Raw genomic sequence first — 27,143 nt, 5'->3', positions numbered from 1 at the left:
ATTTAGATTAAGCTAGCTACTTATGACATTTTTATTTGTAAATTTGTGAACACCAAAATATATAGTAGTTTTGTAGTAAATAAAAATACTGTGTATTTTCACTTTTTTTATGCAAGATAAGCACGCACTGTTTTGTATTTGATATGTATTTTGTAGTACCTGCAGATAATAAATACGGATAATTATATATTTTCTGCCTGGTCAAAATTTGTAGAAAATGTGTACATTGTCAAAGCCTTGGTGTAAATATGCTGTTATCTTTTATCCCTCAACTCCTTCCCCCCAACAAAAAAAATGTAACTGCAAACCGAAGCCTGTCATGGTGATGGTAGCCTTCTAATTTCTCAGGATATTGAAAATTTGAATGACTTGGAAGAGTATACTTCGTTAAAATCGAATGCATTTTTCGATATTTTTTTTTTGTGGGATTCTTTTCACCCTAAAATCAGCAGTATTTTGATTGGACAAAGATTTTTGGACTCTTCCATTTTCCAAGAGTGGAAATAGTAGATTTTGTCTGGCTCCTATGCGTGCGATACGCGATTTTATTTTATAAAGTAGTATGGCACCAGACTAATTGTGTTGAGATCGTCTAGTCTGCGGAAGATTTTGTTAGCGCGCCCATACACGACACAAGTAAAACACGGTTCAGTGGCGGTTGGCCTCAAAGTTTCACTTAAGTTTCAGGCCCATTTGTTAGCTTTGCTCCTTTTTAGGTTTAGCTGTGAATTCGACATCGAGCAGAAATGCTGTCATGGATTCCCTTAATGTAGACGAGGTAAATTATCATTTTTTTTCTGTGTCTGTTTTTGACCTCTTCTGTCGTGAAACGATTTCTCGTCCTACTGATGTGCTTAACAATCCTGACTTTCCCCTCCACCTCCCTATGTAGGACTAGGCCCTACTACTTACTAACTTAGCTCCTTTTTTCTTACCCGCTTACTGCTTTCTTTAATATTCATTATTATATTAAGGATTATGGAATGAAAACATTAGACCTACTGAATTGAAACTGATAATTAGGCATACTAATTACTATTCGGGCAGGTGAAAGAGCTTTCTTGGGTCCAGTGTGAGAACGAAGCTTGTCTGAAATGGAGAAGGATCAGCAGAGAGGAGGTCCACAAGCTGGGAGAAGAGTCTTGGTTTTGTCATATGAATGCAGATACTGCACACAACAAGTTGGTTATGAATTCATCTATTCTTGTTTACATAATATTGCCTTAAATTACAACCTTCCCCCTCTCCAACTTTCTTACTCCTCCCCCTGTCATCACAGTAAACCAAATAATTATTGTATATGACCAAAGCAAAGGCAACACTGTGATAGGCTTAAATTTGTTTCAATCCCACCCACTTTACCCGGTTTTTTTTTTTGTCGGTATCACCTACACATGTGAGAGTCTTTTCACTTAAATAGATTTGGGATCCCTTTGGCTTTGGGTTCCTTGGGGTATATAGGCCTGCCAAAAGTTAATCAGGACCTTAAGTTTAAGTGCTAGTTGTTGCTCCCTCAGTTTGTACCAGATCAAAATGACCTCATTACTCCACTCAATCCAAAACAAATGAAAAAGATTTGCCCTTTTTGGAACTAAAAAATTACATTGGACATACATTTCAGTAAAACTGACATTTATTTTTCAAACTGATGTCCTCAACAGTTTGTGTCCCTACCAACTAATTAAAGGGGGCGAATCAACCATGCCTTGTGACACTTGAGATTTTCAAAGAAAATTCAATTCAGTAAGAAATGACATTTTTTTTCAAACTGATGTCTCAGTTTTTTCAAACTGATGATCTTGCTAGCACTGAGAGTATCTAGGGTGCAGCCACTTCCAATGTTAAAATTCCAAGGGCTAAGTGTTAGCAAGACGGCTTGATTCTGCGCAATTTCTTTGTAATTATTGTTTTAGATGTCAGGAACCTGAGGAGAACCATAGGAGGACCATACACACAGCCAACAAGTGTGGCTACTGGTACATCTTCAGTCAACTACCTCAGGGGTCTTTGGTCTGGGCCAAGATGCCGGGACATGTTCGGTGAGTAACTTAAAAGAATGCGTGAAAAGGATCTGCAAATTTCAAAAAATACATAATTAAATACAACATATACAGAACAACATAAAGGTCATAGGGCATGGATTTAAATTTAGCATCTCTCATTACACACTTGCTTCAACTTTTTATTTCATGAAAGTGCTACTTGCTCAATTTCAATCTGAAAAGTTATTTGAATAAATATTTATATTCTGAGGTGGCACGATCGAGACTCGCGCAAGTCATGCTCGGCTCAGGTAATACGCACATACTCCTGGCTCCTTGACCAATAGTGTTACCAAAATGCGCGCGTTTTTTGTCTTTAAGAACGTGTGCGGCATGCGCGATGACGTGGTGCCACCTACAAACTGGCTTCTAATTTTGTTCGTTGGGTTGGCCTATAGTTCAATCAAATGTCCATTGTTTGACTGAAATCCTTCACTGTATTTCTTCATACAGATGGCCAGCCATCTTGTCTCCAGACCCTTCTGACGGAAGGTACGTGATGGTCAATGATGAGACGGGGACTCCATCACAGTATCATGTGGAGTGGCTTGGACAGCCTCACTCACATTACTGGGTGCACAGCAACAGTATTGACATCTATGGCAGCTCCTCTTATCCTCCACCACATAGGGTATAAACATTTATTGGTATAAACATTTATTTTATCTTCTTAAAAAAAAAAAAAAAAAAGGAATTGTAGACCATTTGTTTGGAAGTAATTAGCTTGTAAACATAAGAGCTTGTTTGTTCAAATTTCCAAAATGAAACAATTTCCAAAATGCATTTGCAGGGGAAAATTCATTACTTTTTTTGGCAACAGAGTTTGTTTGTTTGTTTTGTGTTGTTGGGTTTTTTGGGGGGGGGGTGTTTTGGTTTTGTGTTTATTTTGTTTCATTTTATTTATATTTCTATGTATTTATTATTTTTTTTTCAAATCTCCACAATTTGAGAATTAAGGGCTTCAGCAGGAGAGAATGAATATTTAAAAATTAACCATTGTTCTGTGCTTTGCATTTAGTTATAAATATTCTTTACATCAGCTAAATAATAAAAGTCACTCTGCAGGATTCTACTTTTGTCTCTGCAGAAATCTAAACGTAAGAAGTCTGTCTTTTCGGCTTCAGCCTACTTTCATCTCAAGAGTGACCATTACATCAAGAGCCTGCAGGCATCCATCCAGGAAGCAGACTCCTTGAGGTCATTGACCTGTGAGGAGAGGCTGGCCAAATGTGTCTTTGTTTACAAACCACAGCCCGAGAAAGGTGAAACTATGAACATCTTCATCCCTTAAAAATTAGTTACAGAACCATTTTCCCTTGAAATGACAGTTAACTAAATTTTCACGGTTTTTTTCCAACATATTAAGCCAGATTAGGAGTCCGTGAAAACACCCTAGAAGGTCCTTTGTTTACCCATGGTGATAGACCCAGTGTATCGTTATGTATAACCAATGATAATCCTCAGTGGCCAGGGTCATTGAAGTTGCATCTTAACCATTTCACAGATATTAAACTGGAAAAGAGGTCCGTTGTTGGTACCCAGCTGGACAGTGCAGGGAAAAAGAAGAGAGGTAGACCAGTGAAAACCAAGGAAAAGATACGTCTTCCTGTCTCCGATAGCAAGACACAGTCTATCACAAAATCAAAGGTACAAGTATTTTATGCCTACAGAGTTAAAAGTACAGTTGACCCCCACCCAACCCCTCCACCCCCCCCCCCCCAAAAAAAATACAAGTATGTTCAATTTAATGACTTATATGATATCAGCATTTTGCACCAGCTACAACTTTGTTTCTCAAAATATAAAGTAATACTCCAAAGACTCTGACACTACTCCGGGAGTTAAAAGTGAAAATATTAACTTCAGATCAGCCTTTTAATTTTCTCAGTGATATAAAAAAAATGTTTGCTCAGTGGTTTTATTCCATGTAAGACTTTGTAAAACCCCTTATAAATTGACACCCATGTAGAAGAAGGTGTCATTCAGCAGCCAGCCTCATCAGCTGCATTCTATCCATCATGGCGAGCTATCCTCCTCGGAAGATGACTCCCCAGCCCAACAGGTGCCGATGCTCATCACTTCCAAGGAAGAGCGGCTTCAGGCTGATATTCAGGTGTTTAAAGTGACATTCATAAAGTTGAACAAAGACATAAAGAGTTTATTTTCAAAATGCGTTATATCCATTTGAAAAAAAAAAGGTGAAACATTTGCACGGTTATGAAACTTCAAAGAATGAAAAATTGTTTATAGCATTTATAATGTTTGTATTGCGATTCAGCTACTGAGAAGAGCCGAGGAGAAATTTGAACGGCGTCTCGCCAAGTTTGCCTCCCGTCATGGAATCCCACTGAAGAGTAGGGGGCCCCAATGGCAGGGTCGTCAGGTCAGCAGATACCAGGTGTACATGGCCGTACAGGAACGAGGCGGCTACAACATGGTAGGCTGCAGGTTGTGGGTTCGAGTCCAGCCAGGGGTCATGGTGCATGTGCCGTTGGGCAAGGCACTTTGTCACTCATTGCTTCTCTCAGAGATGGTTATTGTGATTGAATTAGCTTCCTTGCGCCTAACAGGCTGCATCAAGCTGTATACTCCCCAGGGAGCTGAGATGGTATTTGGAATGGTTATGGCCCAATGATTAGGGGTGATAATAATGTAAAGCGCTTTGATCTTAGTTAAAAGCGCTATACAAGAATCTGTTATAATTATTATTATTATTATTAGGCACAGGCAATTCATAAGTTGATCATTCACAGTTCCATTGATGTAAAGAAGCACATTATTTTCAAGGAAAAACATGAATGAAAAACAACTTGAAAAGAAAAAATCCAGATGTGCTGATCTTGGAAATTTGTGCTGAACTTGAAAATTTGCAAGTGTTTCTTTAACCCACTAACACCTGTTAGACACGTATTACATTGTACTTCATACCTGAAGAATTGATAAAATCATTGAGTGCTTGGGGTTTTGGGCACTACCTGGAGTTGTACATATATTAAAAAAAAAAAATTGTAATTTCTTTCTGGTAATGAAACCAAGGATTCCTCAAAAGTGCCCTGGGCACTAGTAGCTCGAAAGCATTAAAAACCTGTGGAGAGCAGACAGTTAGAAGAATTTAGAGGTGGGAGGAAAACCCCAGAAGAATGTTCTTGGAAAATTAACCCACGGAATCGGGTAGGAATTAAAAACCCGATTTTAATTACCTGGACTGTGCACATATAAGTTGTAGTCTCTTTAAGTTTGAAAGATGCACGTAGGAACGTCGGTGGAGGGTTTCAAAGGAAAAGGTTTCCTGAACTTATTTTCTCTGTCTTTGCGTTGCCTGGATTTGACAGGTGAGTGCCAACCGTGCCTGGGCCAAAGTTTATCACGAAGCCTGTGGTACAAGTCCAGGACCACACCAGTCTGTCAGCTGTGCAGTCAAGACATTCTACACAAGGTGACTACTCACTGTTGAGTTATTACAAAGGAACCAGGAAAGAATACCCAGTCAATCAAGCTAAGTCTGGTCTGCCTCTAATATCAGGCATGCCACTGGGAAATCACAAAAAAAGAGGAAATTCAAATTTTTCCCAGACTTTGTACAGTGTTTTTCTATTTTCACTGGCACACATGGGAAGTAAAAAACAGAGGAAATCAGCTGATCCGAGGAAAAGTTGCATGCCTGTAATATGAAACCCCCAAAAAATTACGAATGTTAAAAAAATAGCTGGAAAGTGGTCATTTGAAATATTAATCTAACCCCTTAATCAGTATAAAACCACCACTCCACAGAAATACTCCCAGTAAATGCAACATTTAATGAAGTTGCATCAAACCACGGATCCTCTACATGACTCATAAACAATTCATCTGAGCTTGTGTACAAAATGTACGGAACGGTTTGTCTACATGTGTGATATACCGCGTCTGTGCATAGAGCAACGCATAGAACATGTAGAACAATGCGCGTGCCTAGATCGCCGACAGCTGGCATCCTGACAGAAATTTGACCACTGAAAGACTGCAGTTGTGCACCGAGTCTCGCGCACGCACGACGCGCAAGTGCCATATCATGCCTCTAGCCAGAAATTTGGGGAAGTCGTCTATCCTTGTGTAGAGGATCCATGATTAAAATTATCAGGTAAAACAATTTCCCACCTATTTCCCCTCATGATTTGCTTAGAAAGATCATTGATTGAGTAACTGAGTGGGATTGTAAAAAGTAGATCATGATGTACTCAAAACCTGCATAATCCATTTAATGAGTTTATTTTGCGATACAAATTTTCAATGCAGAAACCTGTTGCCTTATGAACTGTACGAGCTGCGTTCTTCAGGCAGCTTTGCTGATAAAGCTGCATCGTGTGAGACACAGCACAAGAAGCAACCCAGAAAGCACAAGAAGAAACACCTGAAAGAAAATATACCTCACACGTTCACATCAGCCACTGCAAACATTGTACCCACTGCAGCCAAATGGCAGGCTAATTACCATAAGTACACCAGTCAACCAATCCAAGGGCAGGGCAACAACTTTCAGCCAATGGGAGAGCTTGGGAACATCTGCCTTCCAGAGATTGGAAAAACACCTGTAAGGTTTGAGCCAATGGATGACATGGGCAATTTCCGTCTACCAATTAGAGGGCAGACTCGTGTTTCTAGTCATCCAATAGGAGTCCAGGAAAGTTCAGAGGGTGGTCATATTGGATCACATTCACAGGGAGAACAGTGCTTCAAGGCTGCACAAGGAAATACAGGTTATGCACAAATTCAAATGTTCAGTTGTTTTTAGTACTATGAAATAAAAACCTAACTTGTAATGCCAATGATGAACATGAAAACAATGAATAATAATCATGAATTAGATTTTGTGAATATGACTAACATGAGTACATGCTTTTCAGAAAAAAGAGTATAGAGCCCTCTGAAAAAAAATACAAAATAGTGTTTCCATTATTGTCTACAAATGCAGACGATGGAGTTCAAGCAGATCTGGATCTGCTGCAGGAGGAATCGACCCAAGCCTTGCAGGAGCTGCAGGCGATGCAGAACATGCTGACAAACATCCAGCAGCAAGGTGAAAGTACCGCAGTCAACGATAGGGACTGCATCAAGACACTGGATAGACCAACCCACATAGGTAAGCTGTGTATAGGTTGATGGGCACACGTGTGCCGATGCAAGGTTCAAGTTTGCCCTTGGGTTGCAGTGGTACTGCTTTCCTCCTGGAAGTCACTTTCATCAATTATCTTGGGATTTTCTACACGATCATGTGCTCGGATTACAAATGGTACAGTTTTCCGTCTTATGGGATTCATGCATGACTGTATCCTCAACAGTCGGAATAAATTCTGCATACTTAAAGAGTTTTCACTAATTTCAAAGATTGTAACTGAAGGCAGGGGCAGCATTCAAATCTTATCAAAGATTATAGACTATTTAGTTTGTTATCGGTTGTAACTTCTGATGTTGATTCGTTTGAAATAAAACATTTATTGGTCATTGCTATTTTGTTTTGTTTTGGGTCTGATAATTTCACTCAGAGGCTGAGCCGTATACAAGTCCACTTTCAAGAAGAAAGCCCGTTCTCCTGGAGTTCTATTCCATGCAATATGGAGATGAAGCAGAGTGTTCGGTACCGGACCAGCAAACGACTATGGTGAACACATTTGTTTTACACTTTTACAAGCAGATCAAATAATACAAAATTCACACTTCAAATGTGAACTTATAATTTCAAACATAAAAGTTCACATTTAGTTACATTGATTACATTTCATTTTCAAAATGCCCTTTTGGTTTCAACTACAAAACTTGGCTTCAAATTTCTGCTGTTTTCTTTTTTTGTGTTCTCTGATGTGTTTTGATCATGTACAAAACACAGCTGAAGTCACCACAAGTCATTCTAAAGTGTCAAGTTCTAAGTCACAGCGAGCCATTCTACTAATTGTCACCGTTTTACTCGTGGTTTGAATTGGGTGAAAATCTATTGCTAAGAATACAACAACAAAAAATACAAAGAAAAATATGTCTCAAAGAGTATTACACGGTGTTTGCCTCTCAAATTATCTGTTGGGTGCAGTTTTCCTTCTAACAGGTACTGCCTACAGTTTTACTTGTGCCTAATTACTATAACCATCACACTAATTTATTACATTCTTGAGAAATGCAGGTGCTTTATGAACTACTTCAGGATCCAGTGGTCTTTTTTTTAAACTTTTTCTTTGTAATAAGCAGAAGAGAGTGAATGATGACACACACCTTGTTCCAGACATCACACATCCAGCGACCACAGGTAACACCTTGCCCTCTGCCTGTCCAGCAAGGCCTGCTGATGACGAGGGAGCTTTGTGTCCAGATGTCTGCAGTAATATCCTCATTGATATGGATGCCATGGGGGAGGAGATTGACCGACTCAATGATGAGCTGTGTCAGGATTTGATGGAGATCTAAGATCACCAAGATGTCATCCTCCTTGATATGGATGCCATGGGGGAGGAGATTGACCGACTCAATGATGAGCTGTGTAAGGATTTGATGGAGATCTAAGATTCACCATTCACCAAGATGTCATCCTCCTTGATATGGATACCATGGGGGAGGAGATTGACCGACTCAATGATGAGCTGTGTCAGGATTTGATGGAGATCTAAGATCACCAAGATGTATACAGGAACATCCTCCTTGATATGGATGCCATGGGAGAGGAGATTGACCGACTCAATGATGAGCTGTGTCAGGATTTGATGGAGATCTAAGATCACCAAGATGTATACAGGAACATCCTCATTGATATGGATGCCATGGAGGACAGGATTGACCAACTCGATGACAAGACTCGTTAGGATCTGATGGAGATGTAAGATCACCAAGATGTCTACAGGAACATCCTCATTGATATGGATGCCATGGGAGAGGAGATTGACCGACTCAATGATGAGCTGTGTCAGGATTTGATGGAGATCTAAGATCACCAAGATGTATACAGGAACATCCTCATTGATATGGATGCCATGGAGGACAGGATTGACCAACTCGATGACAAGACTCGTTAGGATCTGATGGAGATGTAAGATCACCAAGATGTCTACAGGAACATCCTCATTGATATGGATGCCATGGAGGACGGGATTGACCAACTCGATGACAAGACTCGTTAGGATTTGATGGAGATCTAAGATCACCAAGATGTTTACATGAACATCCTCATTGATATGGATGCCATGGGGGAGGAGATTGACCGACTCAATGATGAGCTGTGTCAGGATTTGATGGAGATCTAAGATCACCAAGATGTCTACAGGAACATCCTCATTGATATGGATGCCATGGGAGAGGAGATTGACCGACTCAATGATGAGCTGTGTAAGGATTTGATGGAGATCTAAGATCTAATCAGTAGATAAACTACTATCTAGTAAAATATAAGTATCGTTATTCTCCAAGTACCAGAATGTCATGATCACCAACGCAAATATCTGTGTGGTAAATTGATCTGAGCCTTGATTTAATATCCAGATGTGACTGAACCCTATAGCCGTTAATGCAGACATAATTCTAGATCCCAAAATTCTCTTTTTAAAGGTCAAAATATATATGCGACATGTTTAACATTGAAAACTGTAACGGTTGGTTTAATTTCAAGATGTTATTGCCTGGGAAAAAGCATTTAAGTAAAATGGTCCAAGTTTTTTTTTTTTGTATAAGTAACTTACTGAAATCATTTAAATGTACACAAACAATGTACATAAAACCAGATTTATAAAATCTAATCAGATATTTATTTTTAGTTTTCTCAGTTAGACCTCAGAAATAAAAATGAGAAATATGAAACTGAAATGTTGCACATCATTACAACATTGCTGTTATTGTTAAACAGTCTCAACTTTGAAGTGTTGGTGAGTTTTTAGTTTGCATTAAAGATGTAGTACTCCTATGGATACTACAGGAACGACATGCATCATGTGCATTTACTACAGAGTCATTTGTGTTGCATTTTAGTTGTGTGGTGTTGAACCTAAACATCTCGAGTGTATGATTACCTCAATTTGCTGCTTGTATAAAATGTTCCAAGAATAATACAAATTAAACATGCAACTATACATGTAGGTTGTCAATATTCACAAATTTTTATGTTAAGCAACCGACATTCAAAATTATATACATTTCCTTTACGCAGTTTGACAATGAAATTGCCAAATTAAAAAAAATAATCACAAACAATAGTACAAAAAATATAAACTAATCATCAGATTATAAAATAGGTTTTAATCACAATTTCTATAATTTTAGCGAGTTGATTTTGAAGTTGGTTCAAGTGGACACGAAAGCTTCAGGCTAATAAACTTGCTTAAAATGTGTTTTTTTTTGTGCATGTATGCTGCAACTTGCATTGTCTGCAAAATAAATCCTTGTATTTACTAGCTTGAGGTAGAATTGGTAATTTTAAATTCACAGAGATCCTTGATGAATCTTCTGTACTGGCTAAACAAGAAATAAATTTTGTGCTTAAGCACTCTCGAACACTGACATCTTTACACTAATATCTTGTATATAAAATAGGTTTGTGCCATGCCAATTGACGTATCTGGCCGAAGGTTTCCTCTTTTTGCATTGTCTCTTTTTGCATTGTCTTTACTACAAAATACCTGTCATTGTGCTACAATTTCAGTCAATAAAAGTTGATTCATCACTACTAACCTAATCAAAGTACAATAAAATACACCAAGAAAGAACACTATAACAAAAGTTTTAAAAAATTTCATTAAGCGTAACTAAAAATAAGACTTTTTTTCTGAATTTAAGAATTCACAACAAAAATGTGGCCTTTCGTCACTGATTTACGTTTACATTATTGGAGCAATATTTCAGAACTGATATTAACACGAGATGTGCAATCATAACACTGATGTTAGTCAAGTCTTCGTTGAAAAGTTTCTAATTATTTTGAAATTTTGGGAAAAGCATACAGAGATTTCTGCATTCATACAAACGAGTATTTGATTGTATAAACCAGCATGTAATGCAATATAATGGACCTTAAGTTTGTTTTACATGTAAAAACATTTCAGCCATTTCAAGAATCATAATGGAATAATAAAGACTTGAATTTTAAAAAAACAAATTGAAGAGATGAAAATGAGCTATTGAGTGTCATGAAGGTTATTAACCAACACTCGACAATGTAGCTAGCTACTTGTAGAAAACATCCTGTACAAACTTGTTAACATTAAAAACAGCCAAACTAAAGTTGCTGTCAGAGTCATGGAGAAGAACTTTGAATTAAAGACCCTTCAACCTGCTGGTTTGGTGAATTCCCTGACTATGGTGTCTTAAGGTCTTTTGCAGTTCCAATGCCATGTATATATGAGACAACCATCACATCACAATAAAATTAATTGATGGTAATTACTTTTAATCAGTAGATAAACCATCTAATAAAATATAAGTATTGTTATTCTCCAAGTACCAGAATGTCATGATCACCAACACAAATACCTGTGTGGTGAATAGGTCCGAGCCTTGATTTGAAGTCCAGATTTGACTGATCCCTATAGCGGTTAATGCAGACATAATTCTAGATTCCAAAATTCTCTTTTTAAATATCAAAATATATGCGACATGTGTAACAGTGAAAACTGTCCCTGTTGAGTGTTGGTTTAATTTCAAGATGTTATTGCCTGGGACATGAATCCAACCTGAACATCATTCCAACATTGGCAGATAAGAAATGTTTGATATTGTCTTAGATTTATATTGATGTGTTTTACTGTACCTTCATCACATAATGGGAGACAGTGGAAGGATTTCCACGTTTTGCTTTACATCTTGGGGCTGTTCATCATGACTAGGTTCTTGATGTCCACCAGGCCTGCGTTGAGGGCCACAAAGAACCGCTTGATGTCCGTCTCCTTGCTGGACTTGAATGTCAGCAAAATTGGGAAGAAACTGAAGGAAGGGGGAAAGATACGTAGGCTGTTGTCAAAGGCTTTGTTGGACTTATGTGACTATGGCCAGCCACAAAGTGTCTATGGGAAGTGGCTAATGAAGCTGCCTTGATAGGTACATGTGTAATATCAAGCCGTACATGTAATTCGACTTTCTGCAACAATCGTGGCAGAGAGCATAAAGTTACATATGTACAAGTACGTGTATATTTAAAGAGGTTGTGGAATGCTCGAAGACATTTCCAATTTGTGCAAAAGTCGTCGTTGGGGGCAGCAAACAAAACAGTAAATCGTGACGTAATAAACAGGACTCCCGATGCAGCGTAGTATAAACGAGTCCTGTTTATTACGTCACAATTTACTATGTTTTGTTTGCTGCCCCCAACAACGACTTTTGCACAAATTGCACGTTCGGGTCGAAACAGGACCTGAAAAACAGCTCTTAGAAATGGTTGCCGCTCAGTGTGTATTGCAATACACTGCGACTGGAAATACGTATGCGTAATCCGTCGCTTCTGACATCGAACAGATTTCACACAACTGTTCTATGGGTTTTGTATCTCTTTGTTCAGTTTACAAGTCACGAGTTTCTACTTTCTACATTTGTATTATTAAAGGGAGTACTTGTTTCGTTTTTTTTTCTTTTTCTCAGGAACGGTAAGACATTGAGTTTCCTTTCAACTACTGGTAGACGTTTAAAATAGTATCAGTAAACAATCCGGGGATTTCAGGCCATAATGCCCCTTTAAGTTCAAAGACTTACTGGTCATCAGTGATGTTATAGAACGCGCCATAGCCATCCGTACACATAGGGGCACAGGCGCCCAGACAGCATCGCACATACCCAACGCAACTCGTAGACAGCTTGAAATTCCCGCCGCCACCACTTTGAAACAAAACGAATAGAATTTGAGTATTGACAGGGCCATTGTACGTGACTTACTTGCTGTCTGTGATGGAATAGAACGCAGCATAGCCGTCATTTAGCATGGGTGCCACAGCGCCTAAGCTCCCATGGTAGCCGGCACAGCTGGTAGATAATAGGAAATTTCCTCCACCGCCGCTTGAGAATGGAAACAGTAAGACACTTCTAAGGTTTTGGAGATTGTTGATTATACATTTTAAAAACTTTTGAATGCATATATCACTTTGCATGTTCTTCTACATTCACTCAATCTTTGGTGCATGTGTACACAACACAGATGGATAACACACTTGTTTAACTATACTCCTGAGGACAATGCTTTGTGTTTTCCTTTGTCTCTGTAATATTACACTCTCCCATAGACTAAGCACACAAACCTACTACAAAGGACCGTTTTGAACAAAAGACCCAACTCCCGAGGACTGAAAGGATCTGTTGTTCTCCATTTGTGTGTCTGTCCTTGGGGGTTATTTACATGTAGAACAAGTACACCGCATGCATTTTTAACTTTTTGACAACGGCGTTACTTGCCTTAATTGCCTGTGCTCTACTCTCACAGGTACCCATTTACTCTGTGGTGACGAGCAGCAATTAACATCAAAGTGTCTTGCCCAACGATGCATACACTATAAGCCCACAGGCTGCATTTGAACCCACCATCTAAGTAAAATTAAAGACATCATGGCATACCTCTTCGTGTATGCAGGGTCTGTGTACAGCTCAGGTACAGGCAATCCTTGCTCCATTGCCAGTGCTTGGAGACCAAACAGATGCCTGTCGCAGCCTTCTGCGTTGGCAGCCTCCGTCATGTTCTCATCGTGCTTCCTAATGGCCACCAGGAATAAGGCCCGTCGCTCAGACATCTGGTGGAGACACCAAGACAGTCATAAATACCGGAGAGAGCTAACCCATTGCTATTGGTTGAGAGCCAGCTGTCACGTGGGTGGCCCTAAATCGCCATTCATAAATACCAAAACAGTTTACCCATTCCCATTGGTCGAGAGCCCGTCATGTGGCCGGTCTTAAACGGATGATAAAGACATGGCTGGCTGGTCTTAAACATTTTTCCAGTGTCACATGAAATATGGACTCCTAAAAATCCAGTGCCTCTTACCGTTTTATTGGTTGAACGTTCACAATCCTCACGTAGGCATGCGCAATATATACCACTGAGTCAGAATTTTAAAGACCAAAATTATTAGATTTTGTTGACCTTCGGCTCTGGTAATTATCAGCACCCAGACTCCAAGCGGTCTTAAACAGAGTGATTAAAACCTCCAAAGCACACATTTATTCCCTTATTTAAACACAGTGCAGGGATGCTTAAGACCGGTGTTTAAAACTGCGCTCCGGGCCCCATGAACGCAGTATGCGTCGTGCGCACCGGCTACCGTCAGCTGCTTTTTCCCCCAAAAAGCTGAACTTCCTTTCAAAAACTAAAACCTGTTAATTCTGGTACATTAAAATTGTAAAATTTTGAAAATGGTGCGATAGAGCATCACTCACTGATTTGGATGGATCTAGCATTGCTTGACACCACTCCACAGCCTCCGATGTGCATACCCGCAGGGTTTCAGTACGTCCATGATAAAACTGTCTTGTAGTGGCTGTTTCATAAGTTGGAACTGGCCTTCACAACAAAAGTGAAAAGCACAACATTGAGGGAGATGCAGTACAGTAACAGGGCTTTATTTAAGGGTTAGACCCTTCTCAGTGATTTCTTGTTTATAGAGAAGCTAAAGATTTCCCGTCAAACACCCAAACCATGCAGGTAGATTTTCAGTCACGGCCTTGATTGTCCACCCGGCAGGTACCAGTTCTCAGTTGAATGGGGAGTTTGGGTGAGACATGGGACTCCGTGCAGCCTAATGTCAGTGAGTCTTGGTGCGTTCCCCTAGCCACTGCAGCATGCAGGGTCATTAATAGTAGACCTACTACTGACATATGTTAGAAGCATGCGTAATACTGAGCTGAGCTCTCCATAGACCTCGTAAATATCCATATTGGAAAGGATTTTTCTGACGTCGACCTTCTCTCCAAAGACCACTTTTCAAGTTTGGTTGAGATTGATGACTGAACTTACAGTGAACCTAACCAAAATGGCAAACACACGGACAGCACACAGAAGGAATACGTGATTGCAATATCCCCCTCTGGCTAGAAAGCTAGGGGAATAACACTGCTAGTACATTGCCACCCAAAAAAAATAAAATATGAAATTATTACAATATATGAAATCTTCATGGAGAGAAAGTAGCCAGATTTTTCAGGATAAATCTCGCACTTACTTGTGATGTAGCATGTAGTATGCAAGCTGCAGGGCCAGCTGAAACACAGTGTCCGGGTGGAGTTTATACTTCTTGGTCCACTGTTTGCCAAATGCTCCACATCTGCTGCTCAGAACCAGAAGGTTGGAGGCCTGGCAAGTGGGTACCAAAGTGTGACATCATTTAGAACCAGAAAGTGTAGTGCAAAGAAATGGAGTACGCACGCGGGTTGGTTCATGGGCTGAATCCCACGCTTTGTCTTTTACACACACACTGTGCGCGTGATGTATTCACTTCGGTACTCGTATTACCCACTTTATAAGTGACTATAAGAAAAGAACTCACATTGGCAGCAAACGTGTTGTACGCTTTCTCCATGGCCTTGTAGATGGTTTCATCGATGGTGAAGACAAGTTCCTTGGGGGCTTGGTAGTTGGAGAAACCGACAAACTCTGAGGTCTGGAGAAAAGAAAAGGATTCAAAGGTTACATGATACATGGTTCCAACAAAAATACCTAAAGAGCAATGAAGAGTTATTGTTCACATTTAATAAAGACTGACACTTACAATTTCACAGATATCACTTGACATTTTGTTCATAAACTTCGTACTTTCCTTAATCCAGGCTATCAAGCAGACACAGGTGAAAAAGTAGAACAGTAGGATAAAAATTTACGCCAAAAAAATAGGACTTTTGCAGGCTTTCTGGAGCAGTTTTTGTTGATGCTCACCCATGTCCACAGCATCATAAGCCTCCTTTATTTGGCATGTTCTGTACTCACAACACTTGTGCTCCATCCTCAACTAAGCTCTTGGTAGTACAGTTGCAGTACTCCTGCGCCCAAGCCCTTCATTGTATGATTTACATATGACAGTGTGTAACACCGTTATACAAATTATTCGAGGAGATTTCATTTTCTTGAGTTGTGGGACAAAAAAAGTAGGGAAAATGGGAATTTTAAGGGAAAAAATAGGAAAAGTAGGAAAAAGAAGGAATACTTGAAAGCCACACATGGTTCAACCACACATGGAAAGAATCATTAGCATATAACGCTGTCTGTTAATAGTCTCCTACATGTTCATATGTCTAGGTGATATAATTCACTTAAAAAACAACAACATTTAAGGGACATGTCCTTCACACGTTTCTATTAAATTATTTTGACAACTTTTGAAGAAGAAACAATTTCGAAGGGGGTTTTGTATAAAATGGATGCCGTGATAGCTGCTACTTACGGGCCATCGCCCAGCCGTCCGTATCAGGCTTTCATGTACGAGCGCATTCAGGACAACAATGATCATGCCATCGACAGGAGCATGCTGTAGGCACAGAAAATATACACTCGTCTTAAAACTGTACTTGATGACAAAAAAGTAAGGATTTTGGTTAAATAATCCACATATATATACAATCTACATGGTGAGTCAAAAAATTGAAACCAAATGTCGGGACCATTGTTTTAGTGAAGTACTGCATGTACATGTAGTACTTTCAAAATATAGGATATGAAAGCCCAATTCATAAACTTTCTTTTAGTACAAGAATCATTCAAATCACTCAACATGTACTTTTCAAGTTACAGAATTTTAAACACAACCACTGTTTTAAAGTTCAGTCCACGGATCACAAGAAGGTTAGTGTTCTTTCAGCAAAATGAAAACAAATCACTTAGGGATGTGTGTGAATTGTGTTCCTTTTGCTAAAAGTACGCACACCTTTTTTGGTGATCCGTGGACAGAACCTTAAAACAGTGGTTGTGTTTCAAATTCCGTAACTTGAAAAGTACACAAGTGATTTAAATGATTCTTGTACTAAAAGAAAGCTTTTGAATTGGGCTTTCATATCCTAGATTTAGCAGAACTTCACTAAAACAATAGTCACCCTGTACAAACGGTTATATAAATCCTGAAAACAAACTGTGCAAATTAAAATCATGACGGCTCACTACAGTTGGAGACAATAAGAAGAGTTAAGTATTTGTGTGACAAAAAAAGTTAAATGTGTGGTCTTGAAAATATAGTGTGCAAAGAAATGGAGGATAAACATGATAAAAGAAAAGAAAAGATAAGTATATGTGGGGCATCAGAAGAAGTTAAATGCATGGTCTTGAAAATAAATAGCCACTGAAAGGTAAGGCCAAAAAATAGTCGGTCTCTGGTCAGACCGAAGTTCCGGAATTGATGCGGTGACGCGTTTTTTTTTGGTTTTTTTTGGTGGCTTTTTTCTTTTTCAAGCTTGTATTGTACAGACAAGGTGGGTACTATTTTGCTTTTTTGTGTCCTCATTATACATTGGTGTCCTCCATAATTTGCCTTGATGCCCTTTATCATTTGCCTTGGTGCAATTTCCCCATTCCTTGGTGCTCCTTGGTACAAAAATGTGTTTGTTGTTTGTCTGTTGTAGCTTCCGTGTTAATTTGAAGAAAATAAAAGGTTGACGCACATGATTAAAATCGACGCGCGCGCTGACCAGAGACCGAGTATTTTTTTTTTTTGTTGGCCTAACTATTCATTTCTATGTCAATATGACAGAGCCCAATGTCAGTCTACATGCTGTTATCTTTTTTTTTTTGGCCTAACTATTCATTTCTATGTCAATATGACAGAGCCCAATGTCAGTCTACATGCTGTTATCTGAAACATACACTGTACATACTGTAGCACTGGAGAGGTGTATGTGTTGCCCATGGGCGCAATCAGCAGGGCCAAATTTGGATATCATTTTATTGCTGGTGCAGGGGTACTTACATCACCAGTACAGGTGATGATGCCATTTTGGTAGCAGACCAAGCCATAGGATTTGTCAGCCCAGTGACTGTGCATGTCTCCCTTCATAGACTGCTCCATGTACTGTAAATATGGTCACACCATAAAAGAACACACAGTCAGAAATAGAATGTTAGTAGAGCCATAGTAATACTTTCTACTGTTATTTCTCCAAAACTTCGTTCCCAGATAGATAAAGAATCAGTTGTTGAGTGTTTTTTTAAGTCAAATTCCTGGAGATCGGAGCAAGCTTACTGGGAGCTTGACTGACTTACGTCCTGTGTGCAAGCAAGCACACCATTACTGAAGCACACTATACCCGTGGACTTGTCAGCCCAGCGACTGTGCACGTCTCCCTTCAACCCTTGGTCAATTTTCTGGAAACATGTTTTTATTATTCATAGGTACATCAAATAAAGCATTAATTAACCCTAAAAGGGCCGGGGGGGGGCGGAATCCGCCCCCCCCTCAACATTTTCCGCGATAGCTTCTAAAAAAAATTTTTTCGCGACCCGAGCTATTATGACTTTTTAGCCTCGAGCTTTGCGCATCTTTTGATACCAAAAACATAAAAATCGGACCACGGGTTTGCACGTAGCGAAAAATTTTCCGGCGCTACGCGCCGTGAAAACTGAATTTTCGCATATACGTCGTGTACACCGAGCAGAATTGGCATTCATACATATGAATAATTAATTAGCCGTAATTCCAAAACCCTTTGACCTATAGTCATGAAATTTCTTGGGCATGTTGAGGAAGAGTTGTTCTATGCATGTAGTGAGTTTCAACAATTTTCGTCACTCGATGGCCGAGATCTTAGGGGGGGGCGGAATCCGCCCCCCCCCGGCTGAGAGATGGTCAAAATAACCCGGCCCCTTTAGGGTTAAGGGACGAATGCAAAATTAAACAAGGGTTAACTCAAGGTTTTACCCTGAGGTAACACACCCAACCCTGCTTATAAAACCTTGGGGTAAACCTTGAGTCACCCCTGTTTAATTTTGAATTCTCCCATAACTATCCAAGGTCAAGCTTGGACAAACAAATTTAGTTTCAGAGGTCACATGGTCTCAAGTGTAGTACATGTGTTCCTGTTAAGCCCAAACTATAGAAATGACCCTAAATATAACTACATGTAACTACATGTAGGACTGCTCTGATTATAGTTGGGACCATATACTTAACTATAGTTGAGACCACGCTACCGCTAACTTTATAGTTGGGACCACTCCAACTACAGTTGAGACCACCCTAACAATAGTCGAGACCACTCAAACTATAGTTGGGACCACCCTAACAATACTCGAGACCACTCAAACTATAGTTGGGACCAACCTAACAATAGTCGAGACCACTCAAACTATAGTTGGGACCACCTCACTATTGTTGGGACCAGCCCAACTATAATTGAGACCACCCAAACTATGAGACCATCAAATCTGTATTTGAAATCATCCCAACTGCAGTTGGGAACATGCTATAGTTTGGACGTAGCATCCTCGCCGAATAAGGTGATATGAACATGACAATTGTGTTTTTGGGCAAGACACGATACTCTCCACCCAGTAGTATGAATAAGTACCCATGAGGTGCTATTCTCTAGCTTTTTGTCAACATGAGCCCCATGAAATCGGGCGTTGACGTCATGGCAAACTAGGATAATAATTGTGAAAAGCTTTGAGACACTGATAAAAAGCACTGAATGAGCACCGCATTATTGTACATACCTCCGTGGGCGTCTTGGGTGTTCCGTCGTCCAGCATGATGGTGAATGCACTCTGCTCTATGGTATCGAGATGGGATTGGTTGACAGGATCCAATGCCCGTAGGTGTTTGTAAGCCTGTAAGAATCAATTTGCTGTTATTTATGAGCAAATTTGACCTACATGTAGAACTTGTTGTTAACGCTTTCATTACAATTTGCACAAAGACAATCCGACGGTACTCCCACATACATGTACATATTAAATTGAGATGTCAAATAAGTCATCCAAGGAAGTGTACATCTGAAAAAGTTCTTTCCAATGTTGATGAATTTTTTTTTTTTTTTTAAATATCATGGGTTCCGGTCTTAAAATTCCACCTCTATATGATCACTAGACAATTTCTGAGGATTCAGGAAGATTCTTTTCGAAATTTCTTGGGGGAGGGAGGGATGATGCTTGACCTGTACCTTGGCAAAAGAAGGTCTGTCGTCAGCTGTCAGTACTCCTATGCCCTGGCCTCTGGCTGTGCTCAACTTCTTAATGAGACACAGCTGCCTACATATTCAGGAGGAAGAAGCATTAGGAATAGTACTGGAGTAGCAATCACGTTATCACAAGTCGATAACAAGTCTTACAGTCTAAAGTCAAGTGACAATCTGTCTAAATTAATGATTACAACACATTTGTTGTCATCGTTCATTCCTTAATTGGTACGTACTTGTGACTGACTTGTGATTGACCTGGTTTTTTTTTATATCACTCGGTCATTATGCTACACTGTAGCATGGCAGGTACAATTACAGTATGTTTGGTGCATTCCTACTTAAACATAATGCCATTTAGTTTTGAACTGAACCCTGTGCTCTTTAAAAATATTTTAAGTTTGGACATCTATTTCCAAATGTCAGCTAAATGCATGCAGGTTCTACACGCGCGAGTTCAACGCGCATTATTGTACATGAGGTTAACCATTGTCTATGCAATTTTACAGACTTGACACATGGCCGTTCTCAACCAATGAAATTACAGTATAGCACACAATAATAACAAATATATTTGAATAGGTTGGGTTATGCACAGTGGTTCATGTTAAAGAGGTTGTGGAATGCTCGAAGACATTTCCGTCATTTTTCGGGTATATGTAGCCTAAGGTGTGATGAAATAAAATCGACTATTGTGTCTGTCATGAAATGAGTACAAAAGGTACTTTTGAGGGCTGTTTTTCAGGTCCTGTTTCGACCGGAACGCGCAATTTGTGTAAAAGTCGTCGTTGGGGGAAGCAAACAAAACACAGTAAATCGTGACGTATTAAACAGGACTCCCCATGCAGCGTAGTATAAACTGTTTTGTTTGCTGCCCCCAACGACGACTTTTACACAAATTGCACTTTAGGGTCGAAACAGGACCTGAAAAACGGCTCTCAAAAGTACCTTTTGTACTCATTTCACGACAGACACAACAGTCGTTTTTATTTCATCACACCTTAGGCTACATATACCCGAAAAATGACGGAAATGTCTTCGAGCATTCCACAACCTCTTTAAACTCAATGAAGATTTGGTGTGTTTTTTTTATCTACCTGTAGATTTCTTGGGCAGGCATGAGTCTGTCCTTGTCATCAATGGGTCTCATCAGGAAGATGTGGCCATTGCTGAAGACCACCACATGGCTGGGGCATGGACCCTCACTCTCTGCACATACATGTAGGAAACAACATTTTTGTTTGCATTAAAATTCAAATTTAGAAAAAACGCTGTAACAAAAAGATTCTTGGAACTTGTCGGCTCGACTTTTAATTAACGCAAAGAATGTATAACATTGGATAATTTGTGAGCTGGTTAGAAATGATAGATTGGCAATATCTCCACTTTCATTGTTTTTTTTTTCATCATATTTATCAATTTGAACCAGCCAGTTTGTTATTCAAAATACAAGTGTGCACATATAAAGGTTTGAAGATTTTCCCCGTTGGGATAGTTTTCTGCATGCTTTGGAGGGTTCCAAGGCAAAACATCTTGCGGTAACAAAACTGGAACTACATGTAAATGGACTTCAAAACTTGAAAATTCAGATTTCAGATTTGGTTATCATTGCCCACCATAGATTTCTGTCCATTTATCTGCTGTGTTTCTCCCATACTGAACAGTGACATATTTGCCAAGCACAGTTGGAAAAGCAAACAAGATTGTTTTGGTGATATCGAGAGTCAGTTGAATCCAAATGTCAACGAACTAAATTACTGATCATTCATACGAATGGGAATTGCATGTGCAGTACCTGCACTTTTTGTTTGGATAAAATGTGTGTTATCTTTAAAAATGCAAGAGGGTATAATTTAAGTCGGACATCGGACATTAAGAATGATGTAGCACCTTGAACACAAATAACGGTGGATACATGCACTTTATAAATATCCATTATTTAACAAACCATTTATGTTGGTTTTTTGGGTCAAATTTTGTATTGTACATGTAAATGCATGTAACAGTTTAAAATTGATTTTGCTGGGTCTTTCTTTTCTGAGCATTTTTGTGTGTGCCTGATTTCATCAGGAGGTGATAAAAACACCAGGCAAAGAAGATTGAAAATCAGAACTGAATCAAGGGACTTCAGAGGGGACACATCAGGTTGTCTCAGTGCTATCCTTCCCTTGCCGTCAACCACTACGGCTCAGGTTCGATTCCCACCGTGGTCTACTATGGATTGGCTTGTCGAAGCATATATCTTGGGTTTTGCTCCTAACTCAAAAACGGAAATTTCTTCACCGTCTTCTCTCTACAGGCTTCTCCAGGCTTGCGAGCTTCAATTGTACAACACCGTGGGAGGTTTTGAGGAATCCTCGTTTTCATTTTCAGAAAAAAAATAACATTAAAATAAATATTAAAAGATCTTAAAAACATAACTGAAAATGGAAATCGTGATTTGCCTGTTTTGGCTTTATGCCTACCGGTTTTGAAGTACCGCACAAGTTGGTCTTTAGTTTCGCCAGGGATTCTGGCGCAGCAGAAGAGACCTCTGAGTTGGTTCATGGAGAAGACTTTACCAGTACGGCTCTTGTCAACCGCAATCTGCTCTCTGGAAAACCAAAAACCAGCAAAAATGTTAACAAAGTGACATGAAAATGTATGTGCACCTCTGATGAATTTTTACCTGTGATAAATCTATTGAAAATCCTCAAACCATAGAAAGAAAGCAACAGCAGCATTTCTTGAGACTTGAAATGTTTGCATTCGCCCTACATGTATAACGCAGTAACATTCAGGCAAATTTCTTAAAATAAAAACAAAAACTATGGAGATTTGGTAATAACCGTCCAAATTCATATTAGTCAAGTCGTTATATTAGACCTGTCGGATGCCGGATGTAAACACGATAAACACGGGCGCCAGCTAATGCCATGCTTTGTAAATATTGAGGGTGGGCCTCGTCGGACAAAACACGACAATGTCCAACGACTTGATTTCAAGTCTTCATTTTTACCTGCGTAACTTCTGGAAGTAGTTCAGGGTATACCAGGCAACAATGGCAGCCCGCTCACACTGGGTCCCTTCCATTGGAGGCCAGATGTCATCGTGGTAGGGCGGGATACCAGTGATGTTACACTGAACGGCCAGGGGCGCACGTGTGTACAGATAGGCGAGATCTTCCCACCACTGCTCCACCTACAATGTACATGATACATACAAGCAAAATTAAAATTAGTGATTTAACAAGAGCGAGTCCACAATAAGCTCTGGCCGTGGTGAAAAAAAGTCTCGCATTAAAGTCGATCAAACGACCCCTCGCAGCCAGAGCTGAAAAATACAATGCCAAAAAATGTGACGCTGATGGCACATATGGAACACCATACTTTTGGTCAATTTTCGGGGACAGACAGACACACGGACCAACAGACCACCAAGTGACCAAACAGACCTTGTTTGCGTAGCGGTCATCTTTGTGGGTTTCTTTTATTTTAATTCAGTATACAATAATTGCACAAAAGGTTTGCTTGAGCATATCCCAGCAAAACGATAAAGGCTCTGACCTCTATGACTGCTGCTACGCACAAGAACTATAGGCCATTTTTTTCTGAATGTTTTGTAAGAATTCACAAAGCCTACCCAGTTTTTGCTGTTGCGGGCTTTCTCCTGTAGTTTCCTGTGCAGTTCTTTGCCAACGCCTTCTCCAAACTTGGCCACGATACGTCTGGTGTTCTCAAATTCCTCCTTCGTCAGAAAGGGCTTGGCTGTGGAAAAGAGAATAATTTAGTCACGTCCACAAAAGTCAACCATAAATTGATCACAGGAAGTGTAACTGTAGCATTAATAGCTAGTTAAGTCTGCGGTTTGCAGCCTTAGGCTGAAACTCACCAGATTCCAGGTATTTTTGTAGTGTCTTCTCCAGCGTTGGCACAGGAAGCGGAGGGAGGGAGTCCTCTAGCTGGAATGTCCCCTCCTGCCTCCTGCCAGATGGAGCTGTTGTGCTCATTGTTCTGCCCAAAAGGAAACTATAGCAAAATATGATAGATAAAGAAATTGTACATAATGTACATAAAACATTTGAACCTGCCATATGCAGTTGTGGCTACATGTAGCCTACGCCATACGTGTGCAGAAAAATACAGGATTTAATAACTTACAAATAATCAAGATGTTTTTGCTTGAGTTGAGATAGGCCTACTTGTATACATACATGCTACCGTAGTATACACTAGAACAGTCTTAGAGAACTCATCAGAAAGCAATGCAAACAGACACCGGACTTTGAAACTTTAAGTCCAATCTATAAACAAGCTCCAATCCTACCCTGACCATGATACTGATGAAAGGCTGCAAGATAAGACTGCAAGTAGGCCTATTTATAAATTATAGTAAATATCAGTCAGCCTCATGATGTTGCTATTTTTACATACATGTAGGCTAGTTGACTTGACCTTTTGTGTGCATGCATATGCTGTCAACTGCCCCCCCCCTTTTTTACCCCTCGTTTTTTTGCCTGTTTTGGCAACTACATGACATGTGTACAACCTTTTTTTTTTGGGGGGGGGGGGTCTTTTTAAGCCTTTCTCCATAACATTTGCATATATTGTTGATGTACCCTAACGTGGCGCGGCCCCTAACGTGGCGCACTTGGAGCAAAATTTTAAACTGAAATTTCACAGAAAGTGAAATTTCATCAAGTTCTAAACGGTCCTGTTCATAAATCGCGAGTTTATTTACCCGTAACAAAGTTAGAAGGAAAAGCTATTTTGGCGTGATTTTCCGATTTTATTTTCAAGTGCAAAGTGAACCCTTTGAAAATGCCCTGAAAAATAAGAAATAATTTTCTGACAAACTTTTGGCTGGGTATGTAACTGTAAGTAAAGATATTAATTATTTATCAGAATTTATCAAGTTTACAGGAATTCGTAAGTGTTAATTTGGAATTTTCCGAGATTTATTCAAGTGCGCCACGTTAGGGAACACTCCGCCATTTTGTGCCCAATTTCCGGACACCACCGTTTTTGAATTTCGGATTAAATTTTATGAAACTGAAATTGTTCACAGAGGTAAAATAGCAAGCATTGATAAGGTAAAAGTACTAGTATTTCATTGCATGAATTTGAGGTTTGTCAATAAAGAAGTTTGGCAACACTACACGAGGAAAGTTGGGTAAGCTTCGAAGTGCGCCACGTTAGGGAACACGACTACATGTATATGTTTTCACCATGCATGACATTCAACAGCCGTCGGGTCAGTAGTACATTCTGCATGTACACAGTACAGTCCATTGGCCATGACCCAACGGCTGTTGGATGTCCTACTCAGCATTTATCTTTTAGTCGGGCACCGCGCGGATCACGAAATGCCAATGTAGTTTTGAATACGATCCGTCAGACTCCAGTCCGTTTGTGCATAATTTTTGTGCATCATTTTTTGGCCTTGCAAGTTGGGACAGAACTTCGAAGTTCGTAACACTACTCGAAAACACACACACTCAAAACAAAAAAATGTCCTGCAACAATGGAGACAATGGCTCTATAAAATAGCATTATTTAGTATTAACCTACCGTAAACTAGTAGGCCTACTGGTGAAAACTCTATCATTGATGCGGACCGCGCGCGGTGCCTGTGCTGGTTTCGTTTATAAATACATCAGTTCAGAAAGCGCCCTCAATCATTCACTTAAAATGTCTCGGCCGTGGTCACGTACGCACGGTGATGGTGGGCGTGGCCGCGGGGAAGTTATCGACAATTTAGACCATTATCACGATTGCAGTCATCTGATGCTTACGTGTCTGTGTTCTTTCCAAGACAGATTTTGTGAAGATTATATGAAAGTGCCATGTTTGTGCGATAGGTACGTAAAGTGAAATGGCATATAAAATCAAAAAAAAATCGGGTACCAGTCTTAGAAGACCGGCTTATACTTATTGTCTTCTCTCCACTGTCGGTCACTCCCCCCCCCCCCCTCCCCATATGCGTAGCCAGCAAGGGGGGGGGGCATTAATATTTTGTAAAGAGCTGCCCTTTTCCATTAAATGCCTTTTTTTCACCAGCGCTTACCTCCGCCCTCCCCCCCCCATATATTTGTAAAGACCCCTTCTTTTGTTAAGAGGCTTTTTTTTCTGAACAACTGGCCTTTAAAAAAAGTCGTGCCCTAAGCTTTTTTGTGCCATCGGCGGCCGTATATGGGTGCCTTTTTTATTTCGCGCATGTATCGCCCTGATGAAAGCTCCATATTGTCCTTTGTACATCCTCGGGTTTGACTAGACTTGATGGCAAGTCGTTAGACTATAGTGGTTTATGTCCGTCATCAGCGCCAGAATCCGCATACCGGCCATGCCACCGCCGTTCACGCAAAGCGCTACAACCAGTCATGCAAAAGTCATGTGTACAGTACATGTACATGTACGATGTACATGTACATGTACATGTACATACACGTACACCGCGCGGCATGGTCAGTCCGTGTCTAATTACGACTTGACTAACATGTTTTCAAGCGAATATTCATATATGCAGACACTGCAATGCATATGCATGTATTTCCATAGCGCGGGCCAATGGTAGCCCATCTGGCTTACGAAGAAACATCCATTATAAATATAGGGGTAATTATTACACGATCATTTGAAGTTTCCATTTGATTTGGCAGTCCTAGTTTTAAAATTACGGTAAAAAAAAGTATAACATTGTAGATATCATTAGTACTTTTGCAATTGTCTTTGAATAAAAAGGAGTAACATTTAGTGTAATTATGGAACTTGAAACTGTTACGAATAATTGTAAATCCCCTTCAAAAAATGAAGTGCGCACCGACTGTAAACGTAAGCTCCTTTTGGCCCATGTGGTATATCGGGGATTTCCCGTACCCGGTGGGTCAACCTCGTCCCCAGTGCTAACTTTATTTCCAACCGTGTTTCCAATAGTAAACCCTGGATAGGAAAGTTTCTTCCTGTATCCTGATTGGATACCGCAATTGGCTAGTAATGGATTTTTATCGTGTACTTGGTGCTATATATTCACAACGTGCAGTACGTGTTTTCGCGA

General features: G+C 39.8%; 2 protein-coding genes across 5 annotated transcripts; one reads left to right on the top strand and one right to left on the bottom strand.

Moving 5' to 3' along the window:
• Window positions 1–635: 635 nt before the first annotated feature.
• On the top strand, window positions 636–9,994 carry LOC119745225. The gene is made up of 13 exons (XM_038221448.1): window positions 636–778; window positions 1,048–1,181; window positions 1,914–2,039; window positions 2,496–2,673; window positions 3,130–3,304; window positions 3,547–3,689; window positions 4,012–4,155; window positions 4,321–4,479; window positions 5,375–5,478; window positions 6,318–6,778; window positions 6,994–7,161; window positions 7,565–7,721; window positions 8,222–9,994. Exons 1-13 carry the CDS (start codon window positions 755–757, stop codon window positions 8,472–8,474), a joined length of 2,226 nt encoding a protein of 741 aa, XP_038077376.1. The 5' UTR covers window positions 636–754; the 3' UTR covers window positions 8,475–9,994.
• A 1,791-nt stretch (window positions 9,995–11,785) lies between these two features.
• On the bottom strand, window positions 11,786–25,748 carry LOC119745655 (peroxisomal carnitine O-octanoyltransferase-like). 4 transcript variants are annotated; one of them, XM_038222175.1, is made up of 16 exons: window positions 25,661–25,748; window positions 23,982–24,118; window positions 23,733–23,857; window positions 23,110–23,291; window positions 22,577–22,704; window positions 21,209–21,320; window positions 20,097–20,184; window positions 19,651–19,764; window positions 18,202–18,303; window positions 16,397–16,480; window positions 15,506–15,619; window positions 15,182–15,312; window positions 14,400–14,523; window positions 13,584–13,756; window positions 12,732–12,854; window positions 11,786–11,969 (listed from the first exon to the last, which is right to left on the bottom strand). In XM_038222175.1, the coding sequence occupies exons 2-16, from the start codon at window positions 24,097–24,099 to the stop codon at window positions 11,843–11,845; spliced, it is 1,845 nt and encodes a 614-aa protein (XP_038078103.1). In that variant the 5' UTR covers window positions 24,100–24,118; window positions 25,661–25,748; the 3' UTR covers window positions 11,786–11,842. The 4 variants fall into 4 exon arrangements, with proteins under 4 accessions (XP_038078103.1, XP_038078100.1, XP_038078101.1 ...); XM_038222172.1 differs by lacking the exon at window positions 18,202–18,303 and adding an exon at window positions 17,909–18,010 and having other exon boundaries at window positions 25,661–25,746; XM_038222173.1 differs by lacking the exon at window positions 18,202–18,303 and adding an exon at window positions 17,909–18,010 and having other exon boundaries at window positions 23,982–24,103; window positions 25,661–25,746.
• Window positions 25,749–27,143: the final 1,395 nt, after the last annotated feature.

The sequence above is a fragment of the Patiria miniata genome, unplaced genomic scaffold (genome assembly GCF_015706575.1).
Source record: "Patiria miniata isolate m_02_andy unplaced genomic scaffold, ASM1570657v1 HiC_scaffold_7, whole genome shotgun sequence".
Taxonomy (NCBI): domain Eukaryota; kingdom Metazoa; phylum Echinodermata; class Asteroidea; order Valvatida; family Asterinidae; genus Patiria; species Patiria miniata.
Note: the sequence above shows the minus strand (reverse complement) of the source record. Positions and strands in the feature narration are given on the sequence as shown.